The sequence below is a fragment of the Vanessa tameamea genome, chromosome 16 (genome assembly GCF_037043105.1).
Source record: "Vanessa tameamea isolate UH-Manoa-2023 chromosome 16, ilVanTame1 primary haplotype, whole genome shotgun sequence".
NCBI lineage: Eukaryota > Metazoa > Arthropoda > Insecta > Lepidoptera > Nymphalidae > Vanessa > Vanessa tameamea.
Genome location: NC_087324.1, coordinates 4,607,513 through 4,631,931, shown reverse-complemented (window position 1 = coordinate 4,631,931; position 24,419 = coordinate 4,607,513). Strand labels below are relative to the sequence as shown.

Below are 24,419 nucleotides of genomic sequence, written 5' to 3'. Positions count from 1 at the left end.
TTGGCTAATAAAATGAAATCACATTTTAAATGTATTTTAAACCTTAGTGTCACGAAACAATAGAGCGGTTACCGCAAAGTCTTATCGTTTTAAAACCACAAAATGAGCAATATGATCTCACAGTAACAATATTAAGCAATATTATTTTAAGAATATTAAGTATAATAAATCAAGAGTTACTTTACTATAGTCCATATCAACTATAAGAGGACAAAAGCAAAAAATAAAACAAAATTTGACAACGAATTGACGCGATATCATTGGTCGAGAGCTTGCGTAATCTATGACATTCGTTATGGATTTTCGAAGAGATGGCGTTTTGAACGTCGACGAAATTGTTGGAAAATATTGATATCGGTCGTAAAGTGGTTATAAGTAGTTAAGTGAAATAGTGTTGTATTATAAATAAATATATATCGATCGAGAATAGGCTATTTGACTGGTTTTTAAAATCCATTTTATATTATTTAGTAGAGGTTAAGGAACCCAGTAAAAGTTGTGTTTTTTAATTCTACTAGATATTTGCTGAAAAATATCAAATTAAAAATTCAATATTAAAATAGCGCGCGAAAACGCTACTTGACAATATGGTGCTGCAATGGGGTCGGTGACGTCACTTGCCTGTACATATAATATATATACAGTAGGCAAACGAGGTTAACAAGCAAGTGACGTCATCATAAACCCTGGTCGGGTTAATCAGGATCGTTTTGTGTCACGTGACAAACGTTTAAAAAAATTTATTTTTATTTTTTGTCTTTGAATTAATTAGTTATTATTTTCAACTTTCTTTAATAAATAACCATCTTTAAACTCATAATGTATACTGATTACAATAATTGACACTTTATTTTTCGCATTGTCAAATAGCCTATTATTAACAGAATATAGTTGAGGTTTATTTGTCATTATTCCTTCTTCGATCCATTCAATCTTCCTTTCGATCGGAATAGATTACAGTTATCTTAACTTGTGTCAAATGTTGTTTATTTGGCTTTTTTCCTGTTATGATTGGAACAGAGTATAGCTTATTGTATTATTATTTTGATTACAATAATAATTATACTACATAACAATCATAATAATTATTTTGTAAGAGATTTTTTATCAATTTATTAGATTTGTTCATAAGTTTTCCCTTTCAACAGAGCGAGGTCATTAATCATATTACAGAATCTGTAGTTGCCGATGTAATGACGATACGTTTATAGCTTTTGATTTAATAATTATGCTCTGTCATTCCACGATCGTTACTAAACGTGACTTTTTTATATATTTTGATAGAATGGAACTATTCTATAAAAAAAAATCACTAATCGTAATCTAATTGGTGAAATGGAACTGTTATTGCCGTCTGTTTAATGTCGTCGAAGCTAAATTGTGCGTAATGAGTTCATTTGGTTTACCCAATGTTTATTTATTTGTAAAATTTTAAACTAAATTAAATTTTGTATAGGAATTCCTTTGGCGCGTAGGTTAAGTTCATTTACTAAGGGAATCAATTGGGGAGTGAAAGTTTGAATGGAAGTTCGTAATTTCTGATGTTTGAAATATAGAAATCAGAAGAACAGATGGCAAAGATTTTATGAAATTTCATCACGTATCAGGGCGGAACTTAGGATGAAAGTTTTCGTTGTTTTTAGCAACCTTGTAGTGTTTTCCAATGTAGATATAAAGAAATACACATATTGGATATATATACGTTTATGCGAACTTCCTAGCCTACCTGGGCCTAAGCCTCTGCTTTTTCTTTTTTATGCTGAAAAGAGAGAGAAGAATATAGGCATTTGCATATATTATACAACTATTAGGCTTTGTATACAAGGCGGCGCACCGCAAGTTTATACGAATAAAAGCGCGTACACAACGCGTTTTATTCTTACTGTCATATTTTTTTTACATTTTACTTCCCCTGAGGCATGACACAGGCGTCTATTATTCCTACATTTTCTAAATTTTATTTGAAACCTAGTAAGTAAAAATACAGTTTAATCTATATAATTTCCTGTTTAATCAAACTAATACCTCTTTCACGACAAGCAGTACTTTTATTACGAAGATAGACAGGCATTGAAGTCCTAATCTTTCTATTATTTCATATAAATACGATGGTTCAGTGTTTAAACCGTGAGAGCATAACAGACAGAGTCACCTTCACGTTTATAATATTAGTATATATTATCTGATTAGTTACTTAAACATCAATTATGATTGTGTGTATATTTTTTGAATTTAGAATTAGATATACACTCTATACTACAATTCGATATAACAATAAAATTTCTGAAGTATAAAACATGCGTCACTAATCCAGTTTCTCTATGCTCGTTCTAATTTGTAATACAGCTTGGTCGATCGTACTGTCCTAGTGTATAGATATTTTAGGTCATCGACCGATGCACTTAGGTCATTAACCCATGCAGCTGTTTATCGTATGGTAAGGACAAGGTACTTTTGTTCAATACCTGTATTAATAATCTTAGCATTTGTTAATAATCTTAATATTTGCTATTAAACCGTATATGTATAATATGATATATATATTTTTACACGGACAAGACGATGTCCGCCGGGTTTTGTTAATACAATATTTGGAGATCCGTCTAAATTGAGAGAGCAGGCGATGCAAATAATCAAGTGTCGCGTCGATTATCGTCAAGTCTCGAACTATCAGAATATATATTGAAATCCTTTTTGAGGAACGGTGGGATGATCCAAAAAAACATTTGCATCTGGGCGTTGTGCTTAAGGTCGGAATGAATGTGTGCTAATACTTCAGTAACATAGAAAAAAATTCAAAAACAAATGTTGCAAATAAAAACTACTGCTACTTGAATTCGTGACGGATACTATTAAGGCACCCTTGTTTTGTCCGTTAGGCCATCTCGAATCTCTTAGATGAGAAGACCCGTTATTTAACTCACACAAAGACAGTCTGCGTGTGTATTGCACTTGTATGTTGTGTAGCCAATCTAAATGCATTTATAATGTATTTGTTATATTACCTACGTCGCATAGGATTCCAATAGCCAAATAAAGTGTTATCGTTATAGTGCTAGTATTCATGAGCAGATGCAGGAAACCTTAGTGTGAATAAATATGTATGTATAATTATCTAGAATATACTTTAAAAGGAAACAAGGTCGGGATTAAAAAAATAATCTTAGCTTAGCAGCGTTCTTGTTTTTCCATGATCAGAGGGAAAGCATTGTAAGTCAAATTAAAGTTGTTTTGAAACTGAACATGAAGATGAATGGTATATTACCCATTGATACAGTAATAAATATGACTTTGATCAATGTGTTCGGCCAACGTTGGGCCAAAGTACTGAATCACATTATAAGCACTGATTATGCGTTGTTTTAATGTTCAACAGACATTGGCCGTTTGATAAGGATGTACGTAGAAACCTATTTCAGCTGCCGCAATATATATTTATATAGCGCGTTCTATTATTATCTAAATGTCCAAACAACTACAGTGACTAAAAAATGACATCATTTTTCTGATAAAAAAATCCTTATGAAATTTTATAATAATAATTCTGTTTGTTTTAATAGATTGAAGTTTTTATCATGGTTGGTTAACAAATATACAAAGGTTTATAGTTAACTATTTATTAAAATATAGTTAACTATTCTATTCGCTCACGGCTTTACTCGCATTTCAGGAGTTGCTTGTCTGGTGTAAGGCATAAAAAGTAGCATATGCCTTTCCTTGGAGTTCAGCTTGCGTTCAAATTTCATCAAATTTGTTTTAGGGATTTGACCGTGAAAGAGTACCAGATAGACAGACAGTATTCTTTTCGTATTTATATGATCAGTAAAGATAATTGAGATTAAATTTTATCCAAATGCCATAAAAGTAAAGTCACAGATAGTAAATATTCTGATGTTGGCCAGTGGTCTTAAAAGGGAATTAGGTATTATAATTTATCGAGAAAAGCCCCAATGGAACCCAAAAATTTCATTTTATTTCGTTTTCATATAACATTTTATAAATAATTGCATTTAAAATTCCTTCACATATTGTTAACATATAATAATGTCAATTTGGAAAGGCACATATTAGTCCAGTCGATATATACAAAAAATGGTTGACAAAAAAATATTCAGTCCTTATTTCAAGTTGGTGGCGAACGTAGGAACGAACGAACATAGGAAATCGAAGTCGACAATTTCAAATTAAATTTTTCTAAGCCTATAACTTAACGAAATATAAGCTTTCTCGGTAAATTTGCTTTTGAAAATATTGACTGGATTATATTATTAGCTCGGAATATTGCTTTTAGTTAAAATTAATAAATATTTGTATAATTATTAATTTTATAAATCGCCATTTATGGTCGCCATAAATACTAAGACTTAAAAATAATAATACAGGATACCTAACACCTGATGCCTCCCCATAAAAAGCAGGCTAAGCCGGAAACGCTATAGTATTTCATAAAACGTGCAATTAAATTTTTAATTTTTTGTTTTATAAGTCGGGGTTATATTTTATATGAATAATGTCAATTATTATTATTATCCTTATTTTAATGAATGAGTACATTTGCATATATTCTTTTTTTTTTAGGAGTGGGGAAGCAAGTCGTCAAAGGCGTTAGTGGCAGGTTTATGTCCGGTCAACTCATTGCCATTATGGGTCCGTCTGGTGCCGGCAAGAGCTCTCTATTGAATGTCATTTCAGGTTACAAGTAAGTATGCCTATTTATATACGTCAATAGTTAGATTGAAAAAGTAACTGATTAAAATTGATTAATAATATCCAAGTTACATGGACCATTGTATACGAGCGAGAAATTGCTAAAAATGTAAATGCTATATCTTAAGAATATTATATCACGAGTTCAAATTTGTTAAAGATAAAGAGTAAAAATACAAAAATGTAAAGATACAGAGTTGTTAAATACTTCGGACGAAAGTAAAATCTCCTTTACGTTGTTAAAATAGATTAATTTGTAATAATTCCTGTCTCAGGTCCGCAGGTGTAAGTGGCGAATTACTAGTGAATGGACAACCTCGTGACGAGCAGCTCTTCAAAAGATCATCATGCTACATAACACAAGAGGATCTTCATCAACCTCTCCTCACGGTTCGCGAAGCTATGGACGTTGCAGCCAAGTTCAAACTTCCAAAGGGCGTGAAGAGACCATCAGAAGATATTTTACAACAACTTGGTCTATTAGAACATCAGCATACGAGGACAGACCAGTTATCTGGAGGACAAAAGAAAAGGTATTTAAACTGATCAGTTTGTTTAAAGACAAAAGAAAAAATAAAAGTTGGTTTGCAAAATTAAGGATTATTTCGTATATTATTCATAGAATTTTAAACGAAAGCTAAGGAACATTTTAAAATCAATAAAAAGTTAATAATTATTCAAACAAGTTAGTTACATAAAACGAAAGTACTTACGCTTACGAATTGTATTTAACTTTCAAACCTAACATTCATATATTATGTTTATAAAATAAAAGTAATAAATGGAAATAAATGAAAAAGACTTCAAGTATACCAACTTATATGCATATGGCATAATTTATACTTCATATAAATAAAAAAATATAAAACCATTTATTTTATCGCAGATTCGATATAAGTGAGATGTTGAGCTGATACTATACCTAATACTTTTTTTATCTTTTTTTTCTTATCCTGATCTGACCGAGGACCAACTGAACAAACTTGAGCGAATATTGCTATTCGATTCATATTTTGCCTACGGAAATATGACCATGTCTCCGAATACCGTTCAAGACTCAAGTGGCTTCCTATACGTCTTCGCCGGAATCTGCATATTCTTTCCCTTCTGTACTGTGGCCTATTTAACTATAGTTTTCCTACGTATTCAAGTGAAAAATTTGAATTTCTTGGGGATCCTTCTTTATTAAGATCTAAGCGGTACCTAACACTCAAAATGCCTGTTCACAAAACAAAATTCCTAAACGGTTCGTTTACTGTACAGGCCATAAAGTTATGGAATGCCCTTCCAGTACATATAAAAAAGCTCCATCAATTTCGTTAAAAACTATTACCTAAATAATAATTAAGACGACTTTAATTAATTTCCTTTATATAACATTTTAGTATCTTAAATATGTATTAGTGTATAATAGAGATATATATTATATATACATATGTATATATGTAGTAAGTATAAGTATTAGCGTGTAAATATTTGTATGTAAGTTTATGACTGCACCGCCTACGCCGATGGTTTTAAAAATTCTATCTCAGATTGGGTTGTCTGGAACTGGAAACACTCGTTTTCAACATTTATTTTTCGTTTTTTTATTTTACTAATTTTGTTTTACTTTTTTTTCTGTGTGTTTCGTGTTGTTTGTGGTGTACAATAAAGTATACTTCATTCATTTCATTTCATTCCCATACGGTCCACGATGAGAGCCGTTCCGACCTCGGCGAGGCGAGCCGCCTCCCGAAAGTCCCGCCCAGTCGCCGTGACGAGGATGTTGTCAGCGTAACACAACACCCCCATCCCGGGAAGGACGGGAGCTCGCAGGAGCTAGTCGAAACCGACGTTCCACAGAATTGGGCCGAGAATCGACCCCTGTGGAACGCCGCAGCCCACCCGACGCCGGACCAACCTCCTATCGACCCCCACCCAGAGGACCTCCCTGTCCTGGAGGTACGCCTCCAGTAGCCTCCTGAGATAGGTCGGCACCCCATGGTATCGGAGTGCCTCCCGTATCGTCTCGAAAGGGAGACTGTTGAAGGCGTTCGCCACGTCGAGCGACACCGCCAGGACGACTTGCCCCCGGGCCACCGCTTCCATCGTCCGCGTCTTCAGGGCGTCCAGGGCGTCGACCGTCGACCGGCCCGCCCTGAACTCGTACTGAGCCTCTGAGAGACCCGGACCGACCTCCTCGAGGTGCTGAACGGGACGGGCTGCTAGGATCTTCTCGAAGAGTTTCCCCGTCTCGTTCAGCAGCACAATTGGCATGTATGCCGAAGGCGAATTCATCGGCCGACCTTCCTTCGGCAACAGGACCAATTTCCCTTCTTTCCAAGGCTTCGGAAACTGCCAGCTGCACAGACACTCGTCGAACAGCTCCCGAAGCCTTGCACCCAGGAATTCCATAGCGTCGCACAGAGCACGCCCTGGAACCCCGTCCGGACCCGGCGCCGTGTTCTTGGCCCTCAAGCGGCCGAGGGTCATCTCCATCTCCCGCTCCGTGAAAAATGGTGGAGTCACTGCGTCTTCGATCACGGAGCGGGGGCCATCTGTGGAGGGACATGGTCGCCTGGAAGGGGGAAGAGATCCCCAACCAGGCGCAGTAAGAGTTCCGTCGGCATCGTCTCAGTGACGGGGGCGCCTTGGTTGCGGAACTTCCCGCGCACACTGCGGTACGGGTGCCCCCAAGGAGCTCGATTGAGACTCGCCAGAAGCTCCTCCCTGGCCTTCTCCTTGCCTTGCTTATCGTCAGCTGCAGATCTTTTTTCAGCTGGCGATAAGCGTCTAGCCAGAGTCTCCACTTCCTCCTCCACTCTCCAATCGACCACTCTGCGTGCTACGACAGGGGTGGCGAACGAAACATCTACCACGGAACCCCTCTGTTGGCGCACGCAGGTGTGAATCTGCCCCCTGTTGAGAAGGGACAGGTCGGAGAGCAGGGCCCACACCTGAACATCTTGATGCCCTCCCCTATGCCCAGCTGCGCCAGGTCGACGCTCTGCTCGGCCTTCTCTAGCACCTGGGCGTACGTCACTCCTTTCTCCTCTACCTCAGGCTGCAGAGAGATGATGACGGCAGCGGTGCGGGGCATGGATATTTTACCCTGTTTCGATGTTACCGCCGGGGTGGTTGTGAACTTGCTTGCCAATGGTGGGGAAGGTTTCTTATCCTTTTTCCCTTTCCGGACAACAGTGGCCCAACTTTCCTCCTGCTCCGTACCAGCCTGAGCTGAAGGGACGGGCGTCCTAGCTGCCGGTGGGACCGTTGCAGCCGGAGTTGTCCTATTGTTCGTTCAGCAGAAGCCGTGGGTGGCATGGAAGGCCTCGGTGCGTTCAGTTCTACGGTTGTAGCTGGTGGACTGCTTAATCTCGGGGGAGATTCTCAGAATCTCACCGATCGAGATCGTGATGAACTCTCACAGTTCATCAATCATTGCAACGGTAGATGGAGTGGCCGCAGTAGGCCCACTCGAAGCCGTCATGGTCGCCCTCATGTCGGCGAACTCCCTCTTGTGAGCCTTCAGGTCCTCTTTGAGGCTTTCGACCTCCCGGCGCAGGCGGCAATTGTCCGCCTGCAGACGCCGTGTCTCTTCCGCCTCAGTGTGAGGAGAGAGGACCTCGACTATAGCCTGTAGGACGGCAGCCAATTCCTTCAGGCTTTTAATGTAGCCGCCCTTGAGGTTGCCCGATTTTTTGGCAACCGTGAGGATAGCGGCTACGTTGCGCTCCGCCACCGCGTGCAGTTCCTCCGCTCCGAGCGTCGCCGGGTCCGCCATGTTTTTTGTTACCGACGATGACGGCACTACTGCGTCCTTCTCTTCGGTTGGTGCCTTTTTAAAGGCACGGCTACGGAGCGCCCTCTCGAAGGCTACTTCCCGTTCCTCCTCCTCTTTTTCCTTTAATTCGGCCCTAGCCCGGGTGAGGCCGTTACCGTTATTTTTGCCGCGGCGGTGGGCAGCGGGTCTCGCCGTCTTTACTCCCTCGTTTCCGGAGTCGGAGTCGTCCGTCTCCAGCGGTCGAAGTTTTCGACAGAGGTCTCCGAAGCGGTCTCCATCTCCGAATCCATCGGGATATAACTAATCTGGTTACGTCACAGACTAGATTATCCCGCACGACAGGTACGGTCCATATGTTCTGATTATGCTATTACGTCATTTTCGTGTATAATTCACCCGCCTGAGAACAAAATGACCTTATTTAATATTAAAAGTTAGCCTGATGTGCAACCGAAACGAAAGTTTAATTTGTAAAAAGCGGAACAAAAATTTTGAATGTCCTTTACAAGGTCATCTGAATCAATATACCAAATGACAGATTGGTCTTTTTTTTCGATTTCCCGAGTGGAAATAGAGAAAGCGAGTGCGGGCCGATGATCTGGGGGTGGATCCGAGTAGGATTCACGAAAAATTGCGATCAAAATCGAACAAAAATTTTATACGAAAAAATTTAATACTACGTAACGGATTGGAATTAGCGAAACTAGTATAGACAAATTAAAATATGAAAAAATATGAAATAAACGATAAAATTAGTAAGAATAAACAAAAATAAAACGAAAATGTGCAGTGAGAAAATGCGATATCTCTAAGATTTTAGATGATAGCAAGCCTGTCATACTATACCTAATCCTATAACAAGTTGATATATATTTTTTTAGTTTTACTTCAAAATATAAATATTAGTAATATCTTAAAAACGTATCCGAAATTAAGGTTAAATAAGGCTTTGTAGCTTTACATTATTTTACCAGGTAGAATTACGAAACAAGTTCATATTTAAATGTGTATAAAATTTCGTAATGTTAGAGGAAGAATCTACTTGAATAAAATACATTTTGATTTTGACAATGATGAACGGAGGACGAGTAAAAATTGTATGCAATATATGTCAATGGATATTACATATACATACATAATTGCTATTTTATGTCAATTTTTCTGTTTAATCAACAAACATTAATAGAAATAACCGTTTCAACAACCGAGAGAGAAATAACAGCCACCTTTATAAAATAATTCTATATATTTGATTAAAAATTTTTGGAATTTAAATGCAATGAGAAAAATCTTAAAATATAATATTTAATAATTAGTTAATAAATTTAAAACACTAATGACAACATGAGTGACGCGCTGTTTTCGGTAGCCGGCCATGGAATCCCTAATCTTTTAATCCTCAATATTCCTTTTTCATGCGTGTAGTTAGAAGATTGTTTGGCATTCTCAGCATTATTCCATATTAAAAAAATGAATACCCAAACATGGAAATGAGCTTGAAGAGTGAGCATGTAATATCAGACACAATAAAAAAAAAATTTAATTCCCATGGTTGATAGCGTATTGACAAAGTGGCACATCTACAGATGGCAAATTACCAAAACGGCTTCTTGTTTCAAAATAAATAATAAATATATCACCAAAATTTTGCGTTTAAAATATAATACAAAAAGCTAGCTTTAATAATTTAATATTGGTATTATTTTCAGATTATCGATAGCACTGGAGCTGGTGAATAATCCACCAGTGTTTTTCCTTGACGAGCCTACGAGTGGTTTGGACACAGTCACAACAGTTCAGTGTGTGAAGTTGTTGAAGCAGTTGGCGCGGCAAGGAAGAACCGTCGTGTGCACCATTCATCAGCCTGCTGCTTCTCTTTTCGAAATATTTGATCAGGTAAAAAAATAATAACTTAAAGAGATAGTTTGATGCCTCGTCCAATACGCTGGTTCACTGCGTGTTGGAATATATTGTCGGAAATACATGTGGCAGTACTTATTTCGACGCATGCAAGTTTCCTTACGATTATTTCTGGTACTGCTGATTATAAGATGTATTATTATAAACATAAAACATATAAAAATTATGTCATGCTTGCCGGGATTGCAACCTGCTATCTCTAACACCGCTAAAATATATTTATATTATTAAGTTGTCATAAACTCGTACCCTTATTAGATTCATATACCCTTAAATAAGTATAAAATGCAAAAAAAATAAATTGTTCTTTTGGTATTCATTACGTTTATATAAGGCGCACATGGATTGAAATCTAAGGAGCAATAAACTATATTGTATGGAACTTTTTAATTGGTTAGAGGGAACATTTTAATTGCATAGAGGGAAGCCGTAAAAACAGCTGCGTTCTAATTGGTTGCTTCCTAAAATATCTTAACTTACATACTATTCCAATCGAGGAATTACTTATTCTATTCGATTGCCTAGTACTAGCTGTATTATCTACTACAAACAGTTCGTTATTAATATTTACTTATAATAATATCGAATTATGTAAGGGGAATAGAGATTGCACCTATGTTTGTACGCACGCTTGTGCAGTATATAACCAGTGCAGTTGCCTAGTCTCACTTGAGAATGGCTATCGTAGAAAAACCGGTCGGGAAAACATCATATTATTTAATCTTACGTCTCATCATCATAGTAAATTGTCAAGTAATCACGAGTACAAAAATACTCCAGCAGTTTGCATAAATCTATTTACAAAGACAATAATTTTATATTTGACCGCTATTGAAGTAGGTTTTATTAGCATTGTTTACGGTGAACAGTCGTTTAATGGTGTTGTCTTTGACCCAGTATTATTCAATATTGATTTTCTCCATTTAATTATAATCAGCGACCATGAATTGTTTTTGCTGTCTCGAATTGCTGTTGAATGTTCTCGTAGGAATTAACAAAAAAATTGATCTTTGCTTGTTTCGGCCTAAGATACCAATATAAAGGGATTTATGTTGATTTATTTTAAATGATGTATGAAAAATTTATAACCTTTAGAATTAAAAGGTAACTACATAGATACTAAACTGGAAGTCCTTATTGTAAAAACCTTAAAAAGAGCGAGCCATGACTTTCTAATAATTAAATTTTAATTTCTTATGTATTCAGACAAAGTTAAGAGATGACAATTTTTTTATAGAAAAACGGCTCCCAAACTTTGTTGAATTAATGTTTTTTGTAACTTTCACAATCTTGAAGTAGTATATAATGTATTGCTTATGAGCAAAGTGTTGCAATATAATTGCAACATTATTTTACTAGCATTAATATCTTGTTTTTGTATTAATGGTGTGTGTTTCGATATTGACTACAGGTAAAAATCATTAGGATAATTGTGCGCTCACGGCTTCTACAAAATACCTCATTATTATAGAATAACATATATGTACTTTAAGCTTAAAACAAAAGTATTTTATTAAAAATAAAATTATTTGCTTCTAATTTGGTAAGAAATAACTAATTATTCGTTTTTTAATGACGCGATCTGGTTCAAACTAGATTTTCCGATCAATTTTTATAGAAAAAAAATTGTTAATTTTTTTATTCATTTATATATATTGAACCATCACAGCAGTCCATTCTAGTCCATAAAATCTAACCTTATGGAAAATTACAAAATACATTTATATGTTTTTGCCTTATAAGAAATGTTTTTTCTTTTTTTATAAAGTTAATTTGTTCAACGGATAGCCTTTACAGATAGACAACAAACAAGGAGATACTGTATCGATATCACGCACGAATAATTTTAAAACAGTTCATAAATGGGTTCAGTATTGACACAGACTATATTATATGTTTAGATAAAGCACATCACACAACCTACACGTCTTTGTCACACAAGCAAAACATCTGTGTGTTTTTGACACATGTGTCATGCATTGTTATGATTTTATTATTGTTCTCTCCAACGCACATTAAGGGGACTACAAGAGCTAAGTGCCCTTGAGAATTGCACGCACACACTTACAAAATCGACAAAAACGGCAAGCCCGTGAACTAATGGTTAAGCGAGGTAACGAGGTTACGCCCAAATATTCTAATAGATGGCGCCAAACCGAGCGAAGTAAGATCAATCATAAATCTCATAAAAAATAGATAGGACAACAGAATTGTTTTTATTTCTTTCGATGTTAGTTAACGAATGATTATAAAAAAAACTGATTCAATTAAACTTACAATATTTTTATTTATATTTTGTACACAATAAAATAGACAGTTAGTTTTAACCTTTTTTTCTTTTATTTATATTATTATACCTACCACAATTAGTTCTTATACTAAATATTAAAACATACCAATTTTTAATATTTTATAAAAGTTTGATAATCTATTTATATAATAAAATCGTAAGTGTTCGAAACCTGTAGTGTAGTAACCGTGGGGTAACATATAGCGTAGTGTTTGTTCGTTTTATTAATATCGGTTCACAAAGAAAAAAAAAATTCAATTAAAACAAAAACATCTAAATATTTACAAGAAAAAAATGTCGTCAAGTCGATTTGGTTGAATCATTGGTTAACTAGGTTAATCATACTAGGTTTAATTATAAATCTCATAAAAATAGATAGGATATTAGAATTATTTGTTTTGCTTTGGACTGTTATTCGAAAATGATTAAATAATAAAACTGATTTAATTAAACTTAAAATATTTGGATTTGGTACTACAAAAAAAAAACATTTAGTGTTTATTTTTTTATTAAAATATTTTATTTAATTTCACTTGTATGTATGAATGTATGTACGTATGTCCTGAAATCTTGCAATCAATATTACACCTACTTCCATTGAAGCTATGGAGCTGAAAGTTGGCACACATATTTAGTCTCGATGACAATCCACGATTAATGAATTGCTTCCATTTTCAATCTAATATGGCGGACGTTACTAAAAATTACAATTTTTGAATTACGTACAAATGACACTTCTAAATATTCTAGTTCTCTGGTTCACAACAATTACATTATTTTTTTTATTATTAAAATTAGTTCATACATAACTTTAATTCCTATTATAAACAAAATCGATAAAATTAAACTCTTACGCAATATAAATAGCTTCCGTGTTATTGTTTTCGACTTTCTTTATTCTGTAAAAAATAAATATATGTTAGTAATTATATTTTTATTAATTAAAAAATTATGTAATTAAAAAATTATGTATTTAAAAAATATGTATCTAAATATGCCCCATAGTACTTTTAATGAAAAATATCAAATTGCTTCGAGATCATGGGGATCGAACGTAGTCACTCTCAATTGATTTTATCCTTACTTTCACCAAATACTCTATCATAATATTTGAAGAACAACTCGAAAAATCTGATTCTATGCGAACTGATTGCACATTTTTTCTAATAGATGTTTTCAATATTCATAATTTATAAAAAAAAAATATGTTTACTAAAAAAATACTCTTACCTTTTAATATCGTTCATAAGTATGTTCGGCGCTTAATTTATATAAACGTTTTTTAGTTTTCCTCACGCGTTTCACTTCATTTCCCATATTTACACAATTAAAATTTATGACAAATAATATAATAAAAATCAAATGCCTAATTACTACTACATTATTTTAACTTAATATATTTATCTACAAGAAAGAATAATATTTATTATAAGAAAACATGAAACAATGAATTTACAATTAAAATTACAAAAAAATATTTCGTTACGTAATGAGGCTCGTAACGAAAAGATCGACACGTCTGTATAGCATCAGGCCTCGGCCGGCAATGTCTGTACACGGCGTTTACGCACACATGCGTACGAATTTTGTTCGAAAATAAGAATATCTGATTTAAAAAAAATCTATTGAAGTTATTAAAAAAGTGACGCAGAGGTTAAATAATATATTGCTTGTAGAATAATCTGACAAAAAACCAGAATTATTGAATGTATATAAGTATAGTTTTTATTTATTAAAAGATTTTTTTAGAGGTAACTTTGTGATTTTTTTCTATCGTACCAAATTAATTACATCATGTTTTCAAAATAGCAAATAACTAGCATGTATCCTGAAGATTATCATATATTTTTTTCATTTGGTTTACTGCATCGGATCTTATACTTTTTTGCATTATAAAACTTGCATTTAGCTCATGTAGTCCCCTTAATGTCGATTCGCATTTGTTATACCTACATAGAGTAAAAATATGTGCAGCGTATTCCTTAGATTTACATATTCCACGCGATTTCCGAATGGTTCTGCTATATTATGCACACTAAACAGTTCTTGATTATTTATTAATAACTAGAGTGTCGACCCCGAAACTTCGCGTTTATTCAAAAAAAATTTTAGTAATTTCGAAACCTATGATAGGTTTTGTTTTGGTTTGATTTCATTTCGTTGTAAACTGCAAGTCACTCATCTACATTTTGTGACAAAATTATGAAACATTATTTAAATGAATTTTTTAATGTCAAATAATATACATTTATATTACTTCAGTTAGAATGGGATAGGTTTTTATACAGCCGCTCTCTAATCGGCCAGTAGCTTTTTTCCTCTCTCTGAAAATAATTATTTGTTAAATCTTAACAATTTTGTAAATTGCAATTTTTTTCACATCTACGACTGCAGCTCTGAAACAATAGTTGTTTTATTATATGCAGCTATCGCCCCATAATCACTGGGACAAAAATTGGCTTACGCTATTAATATATAAGATACAATATTCAAATAACTAAAATATAATTATTATTGTACATGCAAAATGGAAAAAAAAAAAATATCCCGCTGAGTTTCTTTCGCCGGTTCTTCTCAGGTCCGAGGTGCTAAATTCCGAACCGGTGGTAGATTTTTGACAATCAATAAGCAAGTGTAAACACTTCTATATTGAATAAAGATTTTTGATTTGATTTGATTTGACAATATTATTTCACGTAAATACATAAATTTTAACTTCACAAGTTCCGATAACAAATTCGCCGAAATTCAATATTCACAATTGAAGGAATACCATAGATTATATTCCAGAATTCGACCAATGATATCACGTCAATGCAATTTCAGTGTTGTTTGTTTGTCTTCGTTCCTGTAATTTAGTGATTTATCTTCGATCGTTTTGGTTTTTACCTTAGACTAGTGCTAGATGATGGTGGTTGATGGTGTGAGTTGCTAGATGGTGAAGAGATAAACATATGCATGCGTCTTTGAGGTTTGCCCAAGTAACTCCTGTGTTTCTTGTCGGTTCTTCTCGGTAGATTTTTTCCCAAATCGATAGCTAGTGGTAGTTTTACATTTAATTTAACGGTGTAATATGACGATTCAAAAGTGCTTTTATGAGCCGCGTATCGATGAACTGTGTTGCATGTGCTTGTATGCTGGTGCATGTAATAAAGTATTATTACACTTATTGCAAATATTGTTTATGACATAATTTTTACACTATCGTCATATCATAATGAATAATTTACTACACTTTTAATCTCCATTTTTAATGCAATAATAATCAATTCAAAACATTAATAATAAAATTTAACGATCGGTTGTAAAAGTTAATTGCAAAATTTTGTGCAATGTTTTATTCGTTTATAGATTTGAATGGCTACCGGCCAGAAATTAATTATTTTATTTAGATTAAAGAGAAAGAATAACATGCCAGTGGGCTGCCCATTGTATGCGTATGACATTGGAGTCTGTAGACAATGGCTCATTTATCGTCCGAGCTGGAACATAGCAATACAAACGAAGTACGGCTGTTTGGAAGTAAATCAACTGAATAAGTGTCCATTACTTTATTAACTTACTTCTTATTTAATTATTTGCGCAAATTATTCAAACCTTGCCTAGCTTTGCATTAAGTCAAAATATTTTTTCTAGTCAACCTTAATTTGATGGAGAAAATATATTTATGTATGTAATACGTAGGAAGAGTTGTAAATTGGTAAGTTGGCCACCAGATGACAAATGGTCACTCCTGATCACTGACATTGAAACTGTAAGAAATATTAACGATTTCTTCTATTACCAATGCGCCACCAACCTTGGGAGCTAAGATGTTAAGTCAATTGTTGGCTTACCTGGCTGTTTACCTTTGGGTCACTCATCCTTACAACCACAACACAACAGTACTAAGTATTACTAATTGACAGTAGAATACCAGATGACTGGGTGGTATCTACCTCGACAGACTTGCATTAGCCTTGTAAGGCGTGAACATTAGAACATTTTGATTTAAATATTTGTCGTTCTGTTGATGTTTTGGCGGAACTTTATTAAATCTGTAATACCTTAATTATAATTGTAAATTTATTAATCTTAAAGTATTTTGATTATTATTAATATTTTGCCAATGTGATTTCCTATATAATGATTAATGCTTAATAGTTAGCATTAATATTATTTAAGAATCGTGATATGAAATTAATTAAAATAATAATGTTATATATGTTCAGCTTAACATCAACGCTGTATAAATAAATAATCAATTTATTTAACATTTAGCGAGAGATTTATTATGAGTATAATATAAATATTAACTTAGATTGTTTTTATAATGATCAATCATATTATTAAGCGTACTATTAAGCTCGGTCGTCACTAGCCTATGCTTGTCTCCCGAACAAAATCAATCTATTGACCTTCCATGACTGAATAGTAAGAATGATTAATAAAATAACTATTTATTAAAAAAAAATATAAAGGTTGACCAGGAATTCTGCATGTTTTGAATGAAAATCTGCCACTTACGAGTATGATATCTACACGCTATCTATCTATCTATCCTCTGACGGAGGAATGGCCTTAGCTAAACAGTGGGACACTTTATAAACTATTATTCTACTATCCCGTATTTATATGAAGCTATTGAAATAGTTGATATAAGTCATTGGAACCGTTTTATGAATATAAAATTAGCGAACCGTAAATATCGTTTTTGGGCAGTCATTTAAGAGAAATAGTATAATGCTAATCCCGTGACGCTGCTCCATGATAGGTGAACTCATATATGGCATTATATAATCTGTCATATACAACATTTCTTACGGTGTTTTCCTTTTATCGCATTTGAAAATTGTTGCTTGAATTCGATTCAAAGATCTTCGGCTAAGATTGACATGTTCAAACCAATGTGTTATATCAGCTCTGAAAGAATATATTAATAAAATCATAATAACCTGTTCGTGTCAGATCGAAGATAATGAATGGTTGCCTTTTGATAATAAGATTTACATAATTATAATAACACAAGGGTCACGATAACGTATATTTTATTGAAATCAATTATTTTATTTAAAGAAATACAAATGAATTATGTGTTATATTTTATTGTAAAATTAACACTACCCGATGCAACGTTAACGCTAAATTAAGAAATATTTATACGTGTTTATCCGTTTTCGGCGTGATACATATTTTTAATCCCAAAAATAATTACATATTTTTAATGCATAACATATTTGTGTGATGTAAACAGAACGAGACGAGTGAGAAAATGCGCAGTACTTAACTTTAAGTCAATTTAAGCGAAATTATTTCTTAGTGTGAGTTAATATTAAGAAACAATAAATTTAAATTATTTGTTTTATAAAAAGAAAGTTGTGCGTTGGAAGAAACACAGTCAGCATATCGTAAATGTATATACTTCCATCGCAGCTACTTGTGGGATATGAGGACATCACTAGGTTTAAGCAAATATTGGTTGTACTGTTGATGTTTTTGTTAAATTAATATTATTTACTTCGGTAAGCGTTGGTACTCTTGGTCATCTTTGATCTCCTGAATATTAAAGATAACTTCCCTGTGTATATGAGACTTGTAGCCTGCTACTTCGCTCGCGTTGTTGGGATTGGCCGGCAGGTTTATCAAATTCGGTTTAATAGTTTGCTTGTGAAAGAGCAATAGACATACAGACAGACAGAGTTACTTTCGCATTTATAATATTAGTATAAATGTCGTCGCGAACTATTTCATTGAACTCTCCGTAAGTTTGGTAGGGTTCCATTGTTGGTTCTATAGTTTAAGCTGATAAGGTGATGTCCAATATTTTGCTATCTCTTTTGAATAAATATTATTATTGTGCTTATTTTAAATTTTTAGGTATACGTATTAGCTGATGGGCGTTGTATTTACCAGGGCGACACAGACGCTATGGTACCATATTTAAGCAGCGTTGGCTTATCCTGTCCAAGACATCATAATCCAGCAGATTTCAGTACGTATTCCAATTCAAGGTATATCGATATTAAGAAATGTAAACATAAGAATACATTATTGTACTTTGTAACGACAAGTGCATCTATCCTCTACGAGCGTTGGTACATCTTTTGTAAATCGAAATTTCCTTTAAATTTTCAAGCACCATTCAAATCCACTCCCATTCTTAAGAGTAGAGTCGTGACCTACTTTTTTAAATTTTCAGTTATCGAAGTAACAGAAAACCCACATAACACAAAGATGTTGTGCGATGAAATATTAAATGGGCGCATTTATAAATCAACTAAAATGGACACAACTATAAACGAACCAATCAACAACATGCAGCTGAAAATCTGTTATCAAATCGAAGACGAGTCAGGAGAGACGGAAATCGTTTTATCGAATGATAAATGTACTTTTAAAGTGAAACAGTTAAATGAGATAAGTAATTCGACGACGTCATTGGATCAAATATCGAGAGATGATTCGTCATTGGCTTGGATGAAAATACAGGAATCGACACATCAATACCCTACGACGTATTTCCAACAGTTTTCGATACTTCTGCGTCGAATGTTGTTACAAATATCAAGAAATAGACAAGGTAAGCTTTCTCATGTATACCTAAATAAATAATCATCTGGACATTGCTTTAGGTTTTCGTGGTAATTACAAATTATTGTAAAAACAAGGTTTTATCCATTATTATATTGTAAGATCTCCAAAATTACTAAACAAAATATTTGCAATTTGTACTTATAAAGTCTAAGTCTTCTAATATTACTTAAACTTATATATAATAGATAGATATATTTTCTATGGTCATTTTGGAAATTTATGAATACTGCGTAGGTATGTATTTGTTACGTATCTTTTGCTCTCAGGAACATAAACGAAATACAAATATCATTCCAGTTCTAAAACGTTGACAATATCTATTATAAACATTATAAGGACAATATTTATAAATAAGTAAAAATGTTTTTAAAGTAACCGTGATTTCAACCACGGCTACTTGTAAAATAGACAGCACACAAAGACATATCACAGCACATATAATATCATATCTCTCATTCTCAGAAGTATGATATGATATAACGTAAATGAAATCGAAGGGCTGGAAAATACATGTGTAGTTATGTCATAAAAATCCGCAGCACGTCCACTTTTTTTCTACGAATTGATTTATTTATTTATGCGTTTTTTAAAAGATGTGTATCAATGCCCTGTTATAAGGAATTACTAATATTCCAATTTATCAATTAAGCTTATGTTCAGTTTGTGCTTATTACATTGACTTATTACATTGCTAATAGGCATTTAAATCATTGCGCTATTGACTCTTAAATTGCAAATAAATACTTTGTTCAGCTTTTAACTTTTTTGAAATATAATATTCACAATTACTAAAATATTATATCGTTTTAAATATCATACCAAAACAACTATTAGAATAATAAAATTGATCTAGCGTTTGAGTTATTAAATTAATTCATTCGTCATAAAAAGTATTTTCCTTTCCAAAACAATTTTGTTTGTGTATATTGAATGGTGTTTAATTTTTTCTGTTAATGTTTTAAGATAATTTACCTGGCTCATAATATACATATTTTTAATTAAATAAAGTGCAAAAACTAGTTAACAATACGATTTAAGTACCTCTTTGTGTTTTATCTTTTAACAATTAGATCGTATTTTTTATTGAAGGTTGTTGCGTTTTGTGCAATAAATACGAAGCCACTTTAAAAGCATTGCATTTATATTTGAACGTTTTTTAAAGATTTATTGATAATTATTAAAGTATACGAGCAAAGTTATTTTACGCGGCTTACAGTAGAGTGAACGGGCAGAATCTCTTTTTTTGTTTCTCTCTTTCTATTATAATACGATTTTATAAAATGTTATTTAAACTTTTATTTTGATATGGTAATAATTAACACGGGATGTTTAATAATAATAATGAATAAATTCTTGTCATTTAATTATTTTCACTAGTTCTTAATTTATTTAATCGTGTCTATTCGTTAATCTTCTATATATATAAAAGCAAAATACCACTCACTGATTAATCTCGAAATCTTAGAAACAATAATACCTACAAACTTGAAATTGGCAGGTAGGTTCTTCATAGGGTGTAGACCTCCGCTAAGAACGGATTTTACGAAATTTCACCCCTAAGGGGGTAAAACGGGGGTTGAAAGTTTGTGTTTTATAAATTTCGCGCAGGTAAAGCCGCAGGTTCAGCGGTTTAGTAAGTAATATATAGCGAGAGCAATTTCGTTCCTTCTATCTTTGACCTCATATTAAAAAGAAAATTATAGGAATTATAAGAAAATTTAATCGAGTAACGTAAGATAATCTGATTTTCGCCATTTTCCAGTAAGGCGTGATTAATTCTGCGGTTTAAATTCCTTGGAAACAGTCGGACGAATAAAAGATAACAGTGCAATTCATATGCAGCTCGTTGTGTTCACTGAATTAATTTCTGTGATTCATTGTGACTCAATAAAAGCAATAGTAGGATCTTTCTGTCACGATGTGTCATGATGGCTATTGTTTGTTGACAAACATTGACTTATTTTATTATTTAATTTAATAAGTAGAGTAAAGGAACAACCTGCAATAAACCCAATACTGGACTAAAGCAATCTCTGAGAAGGTATGGGACCTATCCCAACGTTGGTAGATTGTGGTAGAAATGGTACTTTCCTGGATTTTATCCAAATTTATTAACTATTGTTATTTTACGTTACCTACGATATTGTATTCAAATCAAGATATTTATTAAATAATGTATTTTTAGCAAAACATTTATTTCACGCACAATTTAGTATTGTAATTAATTGATCTACATTTCTGTACGCTCTATATATTTTTTACACGGGCAACCAACAACTTGCACGGGTGTAATTAATTACGGGTATAAACTTTAAGGATATATTAATTATAGTATGTTTATATATTGGATATTTAGATATAAATCAAATTTACTTTATTCAAGTAGTTTCTAATAAATACTTTCGATCCTTAGTTTACGGTTTGTTTATTAGGCCATTAGGTACAACAGTAACACACAGAAAAAATGATTTTAGTATATAAAATTTAAAGCTGCTACCGGTTCGAAATGTAGATTTTACCGATAAGAATCGGTTGGTAATTTAGTAGTTGTTCCGACACCAATTAAATTAAATGTTAATGAAACGTATAAGTTTATTTTGTAAAAAATATAATACAAAAATGTTTGGGGTGAGGGATTTTATTGAATACTAACGAGCGGTTAGATTACTCCGGGAAAAATCGGGGAACAATATACTTTCGCACAAGAGGATCATTAATTCTCGAACACTTACTTACTACGGGGTCGAAGTTTTCTTTTATGAGATTGGTAGGGGGCGGACTGATTAAGGAGCCACCCGATGGTAATCGCCACTTACGTCTATAGACGGCTGAAGAAATACATTGCCATTGCGCCACCAGCCTTGGGAGCTAAGATGTTTTGTCCCAATCACTTGTAGTTACACTGGATCACTAGCGCCTTAAATTGGAGTACGATGTATATAAGTTTATAAAAATTGTCGTATTCATCTTATAGGTACTGTTTTAACTCTTACACTTTATTCTAGCTTTATGGATCCAAAGCATACACCACGTGATGTGCGCTGTGTTAATAGGCCTGTGTTTTTTCGACACGGCCAACGACGGCACCCAGATGTTTAACCACTTGAAGATGTGTGTAGGTCTTGTGATATTCTTCTCGTATACGCAAATCATGGTACCAGTGCTTGTATGTGAGTAATCACGTTCTACTTCACTTATTATTATAGAAGTTAGATAGGCAAATGTGAACTTTATTTTAAGTGGTCACTTTTGACCATAGACAATAACGTTATGTCATAATAATATGTCTCTGCCAGAAGCCATATTGGAAGAGTGTTTATTCTGGTTCACTTATTGTTTTTATTTGTAGAAAAATAAAATTATTATAATATATTACGTGTATCGACGTATGTTCAAGGACATTACAACTATTTGCATTTAAATAATTTTCAAATTTGTAATCCAGGCTGTATCTTCTATAAAACAGATAATATGTCAATTTCGCACCTTCGTATCTATGACGGGAATAATAATATACTTATTACTAATTTAATAAATATGTCAATAATATCATATAAACTTATTTTTAGATCCTGAGGAAGTTAAACTAGTGAAGAAAGAACATTTCAACAGTTGGTACAGCCTCTTACCGTACTATGCTGCGTTGACGGTCTCGAAATTGCCAGTCCAAGTAACCTTAAATATGATATTTTGTACGATCGTATTTTTTATGGTGGGAGTTCCCTTTAGTGCTGCTAGATTTATAGTTTTCTGTATTGTTGGCAACACTGTTTCTTTAGTGTCTGAAGGACTTGGAATGGCAATTGGATCTGTTTTTAGCGTGAGCGTAAGTTATTTTTTTATAAAAAGCTATCTTAATTGAAAAATATCCATTGAAAAAAAGGAGATTTTGTTATAGATAATAAATGCATTTTTGTAATAAAATCAAAGTATAGTAGATTTTTAAAAAAATAATAATTAGATGGTTAAGTTCGAAAAAAAATACTTTTATTAAAAAAATAGTCACAATCTTAACATATTGTGAAATTTTAACGTTTTAATTATTAATATAATATATTATTTTACGAAGTTATGTGATCAGATGATTTAAAATAAGTATTATGTATAATTTCAGAATGGCTGCGCAATCGGTCCAGCTGCCATCGCACCATTCCTTGGTCTTGCCATCTACGGCTTCGACTTCGCCCACAGGATCCCTCTCCTCATGAACATTATCATGAAAACTTCCTTCATCAGATGTGGTGTGGTCGCTATGGTACTTACCGTTTTTGGCTTTGGTAGAAAACCACTGGAATGTACCGACGTCTATTGCCATTTCGCTAAACCAGACGTTTTGAAGCAGTATCTAGATATAGAAAACAGTTCAGTTTGGCTAGAAATTCTCATCATGGTAAGCATCATGATATCTGTAAGATTCCTCTGTTATATGGGGCTCAGATATCGCTTTGCGACGTGATTCACAAATTTTAATACTAACGTTTAAATTTACGTCATAATCTAATGGGACGTCAGTACAAACTGTTCTATGTGATAGATTTATTTAATGTTTGAAATGTATTCTGTTATAGGGAATATGTCTCGCCAAAGATTTTTTATGATTGTTAAAACGAATTAATAATAGATTTGGTCCAAGTGAACATCAAGATGTTGGAATAGCTTATCCAGTTATAACTTAACAATATATATATACACAACAGGAAATGTTAAACTCAGTTGGAAGTTTTTCTCACAATTCTTTTTTTGTTATGAGGTTGAGTGAGATATTTTTTGGGTATGTGAAGGTACACACGGGTGTGATGAGTTTATGTACGAGACTCGTAGAAGCAACAAAAAGGAAGCAGAATTACCATACTCGTACGACTACGCATACTCGTAGTAATTCTGCTTCTTTTTTCCGTACCATGCCGCAAAAGATCCAAAATTCGATATATAAAAAAATAATTCCTTTTTCTTTGTTTTTTGTTGTACAAATACCTACGTAGTAATAAAAACTTGCAGAACAAATATACGAGCAACAAATGCGAATCACACCATAATATTTTTTATTTTTATGCATTGGACATTTGGTATGCTTAAGTCATTTAAATGGAGAGTGATTACGTTATTAAATTTAATATTATCCACTGTCCATGTTATCGACTTCACATGGATAGGTACGACGCG

The 24,419-nt window shown here is 33.4% G+C and overlaps 1 protein-coding gene across 1 annotated transcript in view; it reads left to right on the top strand.

Moving 5' to 3' along the window:
* Window positions 1–24,078, top strand: part of LOC113393893 (ATP-binding cassette sub-family G member 1) — a 56,829-nt gene extending 32,751 nt beyond the window's left edge. Inside the window, exons 3-10 of the mRNA XM_026631001.2 lie at window positions 4,579–4,699; window positions 4,983–5,240; window positions 10,183–10,369; window positions 18,540–18,654; window positions 18,862–19,242; window positions 22,262–22,426; window positions 22,826–23,082; window positions 23,371–24,078. Coding sequence (XP_026486786.2) covers window positions 4,579–4,699; window positions 4,983–5,240; window positions 10,183–10,369; window positions 18,540–18,654; window positions 18,862–19,242; window positions 22,262–22,426; window positions 22,826–23,082; window positions 23,371–23,712 — 1,826 coding nt within the window. The 3' untranslated portion in view covers window positions 23,713–24,078. The remainder of the gene's footprint in view (window positions 1–4,578; window positions 4,700–4,982; window positions 5,241–10,182; window positions 10,370–18,539; window positions 18,655–18,861; window positions 19,243–22,261; window positions 22,427–22,825; window positions 23,083–23,370) is intronic.
* The last annotated feature ends 341 nt before the right edge of the window (window positions 24,079–24,419 follow it).